Source organism: Ovis aries, chromosome 13 (assembly GCF_016772045.2).
Source record: "Ovis aries strain OAR_USU_Benz2616 breed Rambouillet chromosome 13, ARS-UI_Ramb_v3.0, whole genome shotgun sequence".
NCBI lineage: Eukaryota > Metazoa > Chordata > Mammalia > Artiodactyla > Bovidae > Ovis > Ovis aries.
Window position 1 is genome coordinate 64336513 of NC_056066.1, and position 12939 is coordinate 64349451.

Sequence of the window (12939 nt, forward strand, 5' to 3'; positions counted from 1 at the left end):
CGTGGGTTTGGGTGAACTCCGGGAGTTGGTGATGGACAGGGAGGCCTGGTGTGCTGCAATTCATGGGGTCGCAAAGAGTCAGACACGACTGAGTGACTGAGCTGAACTGAACTGAAGACATACCTGCCTTGCTCAGGACCTTAGTTTTTATTTCCTGTATGTTTATAGTTATATCCAAAGCTTACCCCTTTTTAATTATTTTTATTCAAATGGTCTATCATGTATGTTGTCAAGATCTTTGTGGATGCTGATTTTTACCTTAGGATATCAATCCTGAACTAATAAACACGTTATTCCTAAAGGTAAAATAAAAAGAACCTGAGTGTTTAGTGTTATATTTCTATTGCAGAGCACTGTTCTAATAGATGCTTAACTGTGTTAAGCATTGAAACATATTTCCCTATTTGTGTTGGTGGTCGCTAAGACGCTCAAACCCAAATTTGTACCCCAATTCATGGTACAGATGATTTTATGTTCAGCCCAATTCCTGGATTCCTATCTTACAAAAATTAACACTGTATATTGCTTTACAAAGTGCTTTCACATCTGTCATCTCACTTAATCCTCACAATAACCCTATGGTGTTATTAGTATGATTACTAACCACACTCTACTAAGAAATGAAACTGAAACACAGGGAGAATGAATAAGCAAGAAGACAAGAGCCAGAACCCCAAGTCAACTTCTAGCACTAAGTGCTATGCTCTCTCTACCAAACTGCTTCTTCTATTTACCATTCTTTCTCACTCAGTGATCAACCTAGATGAGCGTCCTGCTCAACAAAAGGTGGGCCTTCTGGTTCTTATTCTGTTTTCTAACAATAAAAATGAAGGAGTAGGCACAGTAGAGTTGAAAGAAATCCTAAAAGGTCACAGACACTCTTCCAATGCTTGCATCCATTTAACAAGTATTTGTTCAGTCTCTGCTTGGACTCCTCCAGGGCTAGAGTTCAGTAGCTGTTGAATCAGCCATGGTTCTTAACAATTACTATGAAATTTTGCCACCCCACAATTTCTACCTGTTGGTTCTGGTTCTCCGGCACACTTAAGTCCATAAGTCCAACTCTCCAATGTGTGAAGATAGCTGTCATGTCTACCACCCCCATTCAAATCTTCCTTCCTCAAGCACTGCAGATCTGGTAGGGAGATAAATGAGGTCCCAGTGGCAGGGGTACTTACACAGACACAGGTATTATACAAGATGCTCAAACAGTCCTTGGACATTTCATCACTTACTGAAAGTGAAAGGGGAACAAGTGGTTATTTTTCTCATTGGAAAGACAGTACAACAGAATCAAATTTTTGAACATAAGAACTGTTCCTCATAATCCCAAAATGATTATTTTCCTTTCAGCATACCTCCTTCCAGTCCTTATTCACCCAAGTTTCAGGATGCCTATCAGAACCTATTAACCAATGTGTATATAGCTTTTTGGTCTGATATACTATTATGCTTATCAGGCTCCACAGTCTTCATAATTTCAACCTGTTGTGGTGGTGTTATCACTTAATAAGCCATGTTCCCTTTGTAACTTGCTTAAAATCATATCCAGCTTTTTTTTTTTTTACTTTTGCTATTTAAATAGGCTAGAAATAAACGGAATATACAGCCTTAATTTTATGCTTGTGTTGAACTGGTTCCCTAAAACACATTTCCAAAAACAGAATTGTTAAGAATCCAATAAAACTAAAGTATCAGCACCATGATTGTTGTTATAAATCTCCATTGAAAATTCTATTAGCAGCAAACAAGGAAGTCATTTTTACTCCAGACTCAAAGTGTTCTGTTTTATTGTTTGCGCTAAATAAAAGGCTTTTAATCCCTAACCTACTGACTCTAATAAAGAACTAGTTACTTCTCTGTGAGCAGGAACAGAAGAGTATGACAAAATGGAAAATAAATTTTCATGACCTCAAAAGCAGGAGATAATAAAGCTGAGTATGAACCATGGATAAAGTGTTTTGTTTGGCATCATTTTTTATTTTTAAAAACTGTTTACATTCATTCCCATGCTGCCACAAACTCTAAAATGTTAGGCTTCTCTTCACAATTCCAGTGGGCAGCCCTGCCAAGCTAGAGTGACCAGAGGTCTAACTGACATAATCTTGAGACAGTGGAGATGTCCTATGTCCCTCATCACTGCTTTTCAACCTAAGGGGGCTTTTTGGTTTATTTCATGACTTCAGAGCAGGCTGGAACACCAAATCAGTGTATTTCAGTACTTCTAGACCTTCATTTTCAAAGGGAATTGGAATTCACTCATTCATCAAATATTTATTCAGCATCCACTCTAGAGCAGATACAGAATATACGGAGGTTAGCGGGGGGGGGGGTGGGGGGGGGGGGGGGGGGGGGGAGAGACAAAGCCTCATAGAACTTATAAATTTAGAGGGGAAGAGAGAATAAATAAGCACACCAACAGCTAATTATGCGATGCTACTTGCTACGAGGACCAAGGACGTGAAGAACCAATTTAGACAGGATACAAAGGTACAACATCAAAGATGAATATAAACCCTCTTAACCGCTCCTGCACATATAAACAAGGCCTTCCTTACACACTATGTCATGTTGATTTTGTTTAGAAGAAAAATTTTTCATTAAAAAAAAAAAAACCAACTGACGTTTGTAGTAAACATTCATCATATGTTAACTGATCCCTGGCTTGAAATGTCAAAGTAAGTGTACTTACAATTTTTTAAAAAATTATAAAAGGACTACCTAAAAATAGTATTTGCAACATGTGTAAGTTATAAAGACTAATAATAGGACAATACCCATATACCCACCGCCCAATTCAAGAAATTATGTGCTATCTTAACACTCTGACTTTTCACCATACACATTCTGGTAGTAACGGAACTTTTTACAAAGAGCACGAATAACCTCACAACAACAAAAACAAGACAATAATTTAAAAAAATAAATGATCTTGCCAATTTTTCCCTTACTCTCTCAATTAATGATATGAGAAATAAGAATTTGCAAAGAAAACATAACAGCTGAACCCAAAGACTATTAGAAATTACAAAGATGCAATTCTTTTAGTCCAGTAGTTTTCATACTTTTTGATTTAAAGCACCAGATTTGTATTTTCTACCGAGTATACAATAAGGAGAGCAGTTAGGCAGAGAATGTTCTACAGCTGGATGTAAGGCATGTCCTCAGTGTGAAGGGAAAGAAGAGACACTCCTGGGAATCACCACAATAGCAGGTTAGGAAATGAGCACCAGTAGCTGCTGAGTATACTTACTTTTCAGCTTCTGTCCCCGAATAGAAATTGTAGGCCTCATAAGAATTTCTACAAGGAGCTATTAAAAAAAAAAAAAAAAAAGGGTAAAAATCTTCAAAATTCAAAGCACAACTTATAAAACAATCTTTGCTGTGCTAACTCATGGCCCAAATATCTGTCATGGTACTGCAAGACTCTTTTGTTCCCAACACAGGGAAAAGGCAGTGAAGTTCAGGGTAATGAGCACTGTACCAAGAGTCAGGAAACCTGGGTTCTAGTCACAGCTCAGCCACCTATTCTCCATGTAAACTTGGGCAAGTCAGGGCCCCACCATGGTCTCAACTCTCATTTCAAAAGAATGTTAGATTAGTTAACCTCTGGGATCCAATATGGCTTCAATTTTTTAAAAGCTGCAGAAGAACATTATAACAATGATTACTCTTGCTTTAGAATATTTATGTTCTTTTATAAACACAAGTTTATAAAAAGAATCACAAAAGATACACCATAAACTGTTAACACTGATTTCCACAGGGGGCTGGAGAGGATATGCATTCACTTATCATTTTACATACCTTTAGTACAACATATCACTGTTTAAGGGCTTCCCTGGTGGCTCAGACAGTAAAGAATCTGCCTGCAATGTGGGAGACCTAGGTTCGACTCCTGGATCAGGAAGATCCCCTGAGAAGGGAATGGCAACCCACTCCAGTATTCTTGGCTAGAGAGTCCCGTGGACAGAGGAGACTGGTGGGCTATATATAGCTCATGAGGTTGCAAAGAGTCAGACATAACTGAGTGTCTAACATTTTCACGTCATAACTGTTTAAACTGTTTATAATAAATATGCAGTTAAAAGGTCATTCTGGAAAAAAAAAACCACACATTTTGTTGAAAGAGAGTTTATAAGGACAAAAGGGTCAATCCAGTGGAAAAGATAGAACAATAACAAACATATATGCATCTAACAACAGAGTCTCAAAATACACGATGCAAAAACTGACAGAACTGAAGGAAACAGACAAGTCAAAACCAGTAGTTGGACAATACAATACTCCACTCTCAATAATAGAGAGAAAATGAGGTATCACCAAACAGAAGATGTGAACACGATAAACCAGTCAGCTCTAACAGATGGCTATAAACTTCTGCCCAGCAAGAGCAGAAAACATGTTCTACTAAAGCACACATGGAATACACACTCATACACAGAAGAATACTACTCAGCTATAAAAAAGAACAAAAATTTGCCATTTGCAGCAATATGAACAGACTTGGAGGACATTATGCTAAACGAAATAAAACAGAGAAAGACAAACACTATATGAGTATCACTTGTATGTGCAATCTAAAAAATAAAACAAAAGAGCGACTATAGTAAAAAAAGAAGCAAGCTCACAGATACAGAGAACAAACCAGTAGTTACCAGTTGCGGGGAGGGGCAACATAAAAGTGGGGGAAGTACAAATACTGAGTGTAACACAGGCTACATGAATGTATTATAAAACAGGGGGAAGATAGCCAATATTTATAATAACTGAAACTGGAGCATAACCTTTAAAAACTGTGAATCACTATGCTGTACATCTGTAACTTATATAACATTGTATAGCAACTGTACTTCAGTAAAAATGCAAAAAATTTATCTTAAAACGAAAAAAAAAGGAATTATCTCAAACCAATAGCCTAATCTTTTACTTCAATTCAGTGGAAAAAAGAGGTGTAAGCCAACCCCAAAGCAAGCAAAAGAAAAGAAACAATAAGGATTAGAATGGAAACTAATTTAGCAGAGAATAGAAAATAACAGAGAATATCAAGGATATCACCACTGACCTTATGGAAAAGAAAAACTACCTTCCTCCTGATGAATATTTTTAACTATTATATGTAATGTCACACTAAGAATTTTTGTATACAAAGCTTTATCTCATTTTGACTTATGTCCTCAGAAGAGATTCACATAAACACAAACAGAGCAAAATCGTAGCGATCTTTAAGATTTTGAGATGTACGATACAAAAGCTTTTCAAAGAGATGCCCTGCCTTTCAGTCATCCCAGGAAAGTATGAGGTGCTCATCCTGCATACATTATTATATTTAAAACATGATGTACTATGTCAATGAACAAATTAAAAGTCCTTGAATGCCAAGCATGGATTATACCTGGCCCACAGACGTAATCCATGTGGTCCACATCTACTAAAAAACTGTGATTCTACTTACGAATCTAGATTTCCTACATCCCTGAGGGCAAAGGTCAACAGAAATGGAAGTCATTTCCCCATAAAAGCAGGCATGCACTCTCCAGTTCATCTCAGTCCCTGCAGTCATTTAATTTATGTAGATCATCTTACTCTGGGCCTGCTTCACTATATACCTACTTGATCCTACAGGCATCTAACTTTACAAACTCTAGGATACACTTTCCAGTGTTACATTAGCAGTTTGTTCAAGTTGACAAGGAATGGTCTAGCCACCACTTCACTTCAGCTAAGCATTAGGCAGCATGTTGAAAAGGGAATTACTTTGGAGCCTTCCTGGGGATTGGCAGCGGGAGAAATACAGAACTTTGAAAGGTACTTTTAGAAGCAAGATGACAAGAGTATTCAGCAAGAAGAAATGCACGCAAATAATGGTTAGTGAAGAACAAAATAATCCAAGCAAAAGCCTCTATCTGTAAACAGACTGAGATTCTTGGAGAAGCTAACCTAACTCAAAGCAGGGAAGAAAAACTCCACAAAATCAAGAACTAATGGTCCGGAGATGTCCTAAGATGGGACGTGCACCTCCAACAGAAAAGCCTCGTTCCCACTGCAAATAAGACACCAGGCTAAAGACTCCTATCTTCTTTTTCCTCCCAGGAACACACTGGTTTCTATTAAGCAAATTCTTTGATGAACGATTCAGAAGTAAAGGCCCTTCAAACTGGCCAGTAAGTAAATGCGACAGGACCGCTAGGATTGCTAAAGAGGGAATGGTGGGCAACAGTCGAAGGAATACAGTCTATGACTCATGCTATGGATGTAAATGTTCAACACTCAAATTTTGCTTTGGGGGAAATGGCATCTTTTGAAATGTTTTTTCAAATTGAAGTAATAATATGATAGCAAACACTCTCTTCCAACAACACAAGAGGAGACTCTACACATGGACATCACCAGATGGTCAATACCGAAAACAGACTGATTATATTCTTTGCAGCCAAAGATGGAGAAGTTCTATACAGCCAGCAAAAACAAGACCAGGAGATGACTGTGCCTCAGACATGAACTCCTTATTGCCAAAATCAGACTGAAACTGAAGAAAGTAGGGAAAACCACTAGACCATTCAGGTATGACCTAAATCAAATCCCTTATGATTATACAGTGGAAGTGAGAACTAGATTTAAAGGACTAGATCTGATAGACAGAGTGCCTGATGAACTATGGACAGAGGTTCATGACATTGTACAGGAGACAGGAATCAAGACCATCCCCCAGAAAAAGAAAGGCAAAAAAGCAAAATGGCTATCTGAGGAGGCCTTACAAATAGCTGTGAAAAGAAGGGAAGCGAAAAACAAAGGAGAAAAGGAAAGATACATCCATTTGAATGCAGAGTTCCAAAGAATAGCAAGGAGAGATAAGAAAGCCTTCTTCAGTGACCAGTGCAAAGAAATAAGAGGAAAACAATAGAATGGGAAAGACTAGAGATCTCTTCAAGAAAACCAGAGATTCCAAGGGAACATTCCATGCAAAGATGGGCTCAATAAAGGACAGAAATGGTATGGACCTAACAGAAGCAGAAGATATTAAGAAGAGGTGGCAAGAATACACAGAAGAACTGTACAAAAAAGAGCTTCACAACCCAGATAATCACAATGGTTTGATCATTCATCTAGAACCAGACATCCTGGAATCTGAAGTCAAGTGGGCCTTAGGAAGCATCACTACGAATGAACCTAGCGGAGGTGATGGAATTCCAGTTGAGCTATTTCAATCCTAAACGATGATGATATGAAAGTGCTGAAGTCAATATGCCAGCAAATTCAGAAAACTCAGCAGTGGCCGGCCACAGGACTGGAAAAGGTCAATTTTCATTCCAGTCCCAAACAAAGGCAATGCCAAAGAATGCTCAAACTACCACACAATTGCACTCATCTCACACACTAGTCAAGTAATGCTCAAAATTCTCCAAGCCAGGCTTCAACAATATGTTAACAGTAAACTTCTAGATGTCCAAGCTGGTTTTAGAAAAGGCAAAGGAACCAGAGATCAAATTGCCAACATCCACTGGATCATCGAAAAAGCAACAGAGTTCCAGAAAAACATTCCAGAAAAACACCTATTTCTGCTTTATTGACTATGCCAAAGCCTTTGACTGTGTGGATCACAATAAACTGGAAAATTCTGAAAGAGATGGGAATACCAGACCACCTGAACTGCCTCTTGAGAAATCTGTACGCAGGTCAGGAAGCAACAGTTAGAATTGGACATGGAACAACAGACTGGTTCCAAACAAGAAAAGGAGTACATCAAGGCTGTATATTGTTACTCTGCTTACTTAACTTACATGCAGAGTACATCATGAGCAATGCTGGGCTCTGAATGAAGCACAAGCTGGAATCAACATTGCCAGGAGAAATATCAATAACCTCAGATATGCAGATGACACCACCCTTACGGCAGAAAGTGAACTAAAGAGCCTCTTGATGAAAGTGAAAGAGGAGAGGGAAAAGTTGGCTTAAAGCTCAACATTCAGAAAACTAAGATCATGACATCTGGTCCCATCACTTCATAGCAAATAGATGGGGAAACAGTGGCAGACTTTATTTTAGGGGGCTCCAAAATCACTGCAGATGGTGACTGCAGCCATGAAATTAAAAGACGCTTACCCCTTGGAAGCAAAGCTATGGCCAACCTAGACAGTATATTAAAAAGCAGAGATATTACTTTGTCAATAAAGGTCTGTCTAGTCAAGGCTATGGTCTTTCCAGTAATCATGTATGGATGTGAGAGTTGGACTATAAAGAAAGCTGAGCACTGAAGAACTGATGCTTTTGAACCGTGGTGTTGGAGAAGACTCTTGAGAGTCTCAGGGACTGTAAGGAGATAGAACCAGTCCATCCTAACGGAAATCAGTCCTGAATATTCATTGGAAGGACTGAAGTTGAAGCTGAAACTCCAATACTTTGGCCACCTGATATGAAGAGCTGACTCATTTGAAAAGACCCTGATGCTGGGAAAGATTGAAGGTGGGTGGAGAAGGGGACGACAGAGGATAAAATGGTTGGATGGCATCACTGACTCAATGGACATGAGTTTGAGTAAACTCTGGGAGTTGGTGATGGACAGGGAGGCCTGGCGTGCTGCAGTCCATGGGGTCGCAAGAGTTGGAAATGACTGAGTGACTGAACTGAACTGAAAAACATGATAGAGCAAACAGTATAAATTGTAAACACACAGCTCCAGTTTTTACAAAGTGCATCTCATTCCAACACAATCAACACCCAGATCAAGATACAACACAACCACAACACCCTGAAAGCCTCCCTCATGCTCCCAGTAACAGGGGAAAGGACAGCTATCTGAGAGAAAAGCAGCAGGACCCCAGTACCCTCACTCATTACATAAAGATAAATTTCAAGTGGTGCAAAAATTAATCATACATAATAAAAACTTTGACGTATTAGATGGAAGTAAAGACATAGTTTATAATTCAACAATGGGCAAAGAAAAACTCTGAACCCATGAATGGAAAGACTGATCAGTTTGACAACTTAAAAAGTAAACCTAAAGAGTTCCACATTAAAATGTATCATAAACAAAGTCAAAATACAATTTTCAAACTAGGGAAAAAAATAGAACACTTATGACAAGGGACCTTTAAAAACTGAGTATTTACAAGTTACTATAACCTGCACATTAGTGTCTCCTGAAAATCACACTAAATCTTAATGCCCACTGTGACAGCATTAGGAGGCGGGGCCTTTGGGGGTGATTAGGTGTGAGGGGAGAGCGCCCACGAATGGTGTCACACCTTATGAAAGAGGCTCCAGAGATTCCCCAGCCCCTTCATCATGTGTGGACTCAGGGAGAAGCTGGCAGTTTGCAACCCAGAAGAGGATCTTCACGAGACACCAAATCTGCCAGTGCCATGAATTTGGACTTCCCAGCCTCTAAAACTTTGAGAAATAAATCTGTTGTTCATAAACTACTCAATTTGTGGATTTTGCTATAGCAGCCTGAACTAAGACAAAAATCAATAAGAGAAGGTGAATCAATTAGAAATCAATATTTCTAATAAACAAATAGGAAAAAAAAGGAACTACTTATAAACACATGAAAAGATATTCAATTCCATTCACAGAAAGAGATAAATTTTTAAAACTATACAGAGACTATATAAAGGGCTCTCAGAATTCATAATAACAATATTTTCCAAAGAAGACAAACAAATGACTTAGAAGCACATAAAATAATGTTCAATAGCATTAGGCAACAGGAAAACGCAAATCAAAACCACAATGAAGTAACATTTCACACCCAGTAGGATGGCTATAATCAAAAGTAGAGAGAATAGCCAGTGTTAAAGAGGATGTGGAAAAATTAGAACCCTTGTGCATTGCTGGTGGGTATGTAAAATGGTGCAGCTGCTTTGGAAAACAGTCTGATAAATCCTCAAAGGATTAAATACAAGAGCTACTATATGACCCATCAACCCCACTTCTAGGTATACACCCAAGATTAATGGAAAGATATTTCTACACACAAACTTGTACACAAACGTTAAGAGCAGCATTATTTGTAATAGTCGAAAGGTAGAAATAGCCCAAGTGTCCACTAACTGAAAAATGAACATACAAAATGTGGTATATCCACACAGTAGAGTATTATTCAACCATAAAATAGAATAAAGTGCTGAAACGTGCTATAACGGGGATGGACCTTGAAAACATGAAACGAAGTGAAACATACCAATAACAAAAGATCACATATTATGTGACTCTGTTCATATGAAATGTCCAAGACAAGGTTATCTATAAAGACAAAGTGGAGTAACAGTTGCCTATGATGGGGCTGGTGGCTGGAGGAGTGGGAGAGTGATAGCTTAAACATATGGAGTTTCTTTTCTGGGTGATAAAAATGTTCTCGAGTGACTGTGGTGGTTTCACATATCTACAAATACACTAAAAACTACTAAATTGTACACTTTAAATGGGTGAATTATATGATGTGAACTGTATCTCAGTAAAACTTAAAAAAGCTATGAAGAAACATCATTTTTCTCATACCTGCTTAGCAAATATTTAAAATACTTAAAACATATTGCTTAGTGAAGGAGGCTACTATGTGTTGGCAACATTCTATTTCATGGTTTGGGTGGCAAAGGTGAACTTATCTTCTCACAGTCACTGACATACTTCACTGTATGCAAGTTATACCTCAATAACAAAGTCCATAAAAATACACATACACACACCGTGTTGGTGATGGAGTGGATAAAAAGGCAATCTTCTTCTTTGTTACTGGGGATATAATTGATAAAAGTCTTTTAGGTACATAAAATTGGTAAGTTTATAAACAATAAAAGACACATGCTTTGATCCTAAAAGTATACAGTACTCACATGTACAAAAACTTTCACTGCAACCTTGTTTGTTATACGAAAGGTGCTGAGAAAGCTAAATGTCCATCAACTAAGTCCTGGGTAAATAATGGTATAATCATACGGGGGATACTATATAGCTGTTAATAATAATGAGGCAGATTTACACATATTAAAATGAATCTACCCCCAAGTTATAGAATCACATGAAAAAAGCAAGCAAGGTACCTGTATATATGATATGCTACTTCTATGTGGGGAGAATATAAACCTAAGGTGGGGGCAGTCAGGGTAACTATTTACACACACACACACACACACACACACATATATATATCACATCTCTGGAAGGACAAAGAAGAAACTAGTAATCACAGCTGAACTAGGAAACATTAACTTTGTGCCTTAAAAAAGTTGATATTATTATCAATTCCCATAAATCAACTCTTTCAATGTAAAAGCTATGGTATTTCAACACAGGTGAATATCATGGAGCTTCTAAAGGAGAAAATTCTGAAATGCTTGCTATAAATTCTAAAACGCTTCCTAATTCCCATTTCGAAAGTTCCCAAGCCATAGCCATTAAATAGCAGTAGTAATAATAAACAATGACTTACATCAACACCTCCAAACAAGTCAAAAATATAAGTATTTGGATAAGTGGTTTCTTGGGTAAGTTTCCTCTCTTCAGTAACAAATGCCATAGCCTCCATGGAGAGAAGAGGAGAAATTTCCTAGTGAAAAAGGATACCAAGAGACACTGAGTTTTACTATCCAACACAAACCAGACACCAAAATAACAGTTTGCATTTTAGTCACAACTTGAATTCCCATGAGGCCAAAAACAGCCTCCACAATGAACAACAACAAAAAAAGAGCCAACTTACAGAAAAGCTGATATGATAAAAGTTGTTGTAATCATAGTAGAAGTTAACTTATTAAATACTTATATGTACCAGGCATGGTTCTTCATAAGTTACCTCTTTTAATCCTCACAACTCTATGATGCAACAGTAATGTACTGGCCCAATTTTACAGATAAGGAAACTAAGACACAAAGAAGTTGTCAGTGTCAAACAGGGTAATGTGACAGAGTCAGGACTTAAACCTAGGATGTCTGGCTCCTGAGTCTGTGCTTACAAAAGAAAGCATACCTATTGTGGGTCAAACAGGAGAAAGAATAGGAAGAATACAGGGTCCTACTCACCATGCTCTCTTCTTAAGAACCTCAAGGGAAGACGGAACCTACTGGACTAGAGCAGTCGTTCTCATACAGTGGTGAGCATCCAATCACCTGAAGGACATGTTAGAACCCAGGCTGCTGGGTCCCACCTGCAGTTTCTGATTTAATAGGTCTGGGCTGAGGCCTGAGAATGTGCATTTATCCTAAGTACCCAAGTGATGTTGATGTTGGTCCAAGTACCACTCATCAAGAGAAAGCAGAACTCTCTCTTACAGATAACCTATTACATGACAAGCACCGGATTTATATACTTAAGTCCATTTAATCCTTAAAATAATTCAATGAAGTGAGTATAGTTTGACCCATTTTACAGGTTAAAAAACAAAAATCACAAGTTGTACAAGGTCACATAATTAGTGGGAGAACTACTGCCTCTGGGTTTCATTTCTCTCATTTATAAAACTAGAATGTAATTCTGCAGGCAACACTGTACAATGGAAGCTGGTTTCAGGAGTAGGACAAATCTGGGCTCATCATAATGATAACCACATGACGGCGGGTGGATTATGCTGAGTCTGTTTTCTCAACTGAGAAAGGAAATGGAGAAGACATCTGGATTTTCCTGCTCAGTATCTCCTTTTCTCTTCTTCAGGTAACAGCCCTACTTCTGTGGAAGACTACGAGGCCACACACAGATGTCAAGATAAGAAATAGACTGCCTAACTCTATTTGGCCCCTGAATTCACATCTTTGCTTTCTGAAGATGTGAGACAATAAATAATCTTTTTCGCTAATCTGAGTGGGTTACTGTTACATGCAATCCAAGTATTTTGGACTAATCTACTAATACCACCCATCTCACAGAGTTATCATGAAAATTAAATATGCCTGGTACATAGTAAATTTCACGTATTTGTTGAATGCATAAAGAAACGATGA

At 38.1% G+C, this 12939-nt stretch overlaps 1 protein-coding gene across 2 annotated transcripts in view; it reads right to left on the reverse strand.

Moving 5' to 3' along the window:
* The window catches only part of TRPC4AP (transient receptor potential cation channel subfamily C member 4 associated protein), a 70324-nt gene that overhangs the window by 42563 nt on the left and 14822 nt on the right, over positions 1–12939 (reverse strand). For both annotated transcript variants that reach the window (XM_004014517.5, XM_004014516.5), the window contains exons 3-5: positions 11435–11551; positions 3254–3311; positions 1179–1234 (exon numbers count right to left, since the gene is read on the reverse strand). In XM_004014517.5, the coding sequence (XP_004014566.4) occupies positions 1179–1234; positions 3254–3311; positions 11435–11551 (231 nt within the window). The remainder of the gene's footprint in view (positions 1–1178; positions 1235–3253; positions 3312–11434; positions 11552–12939) is intronic.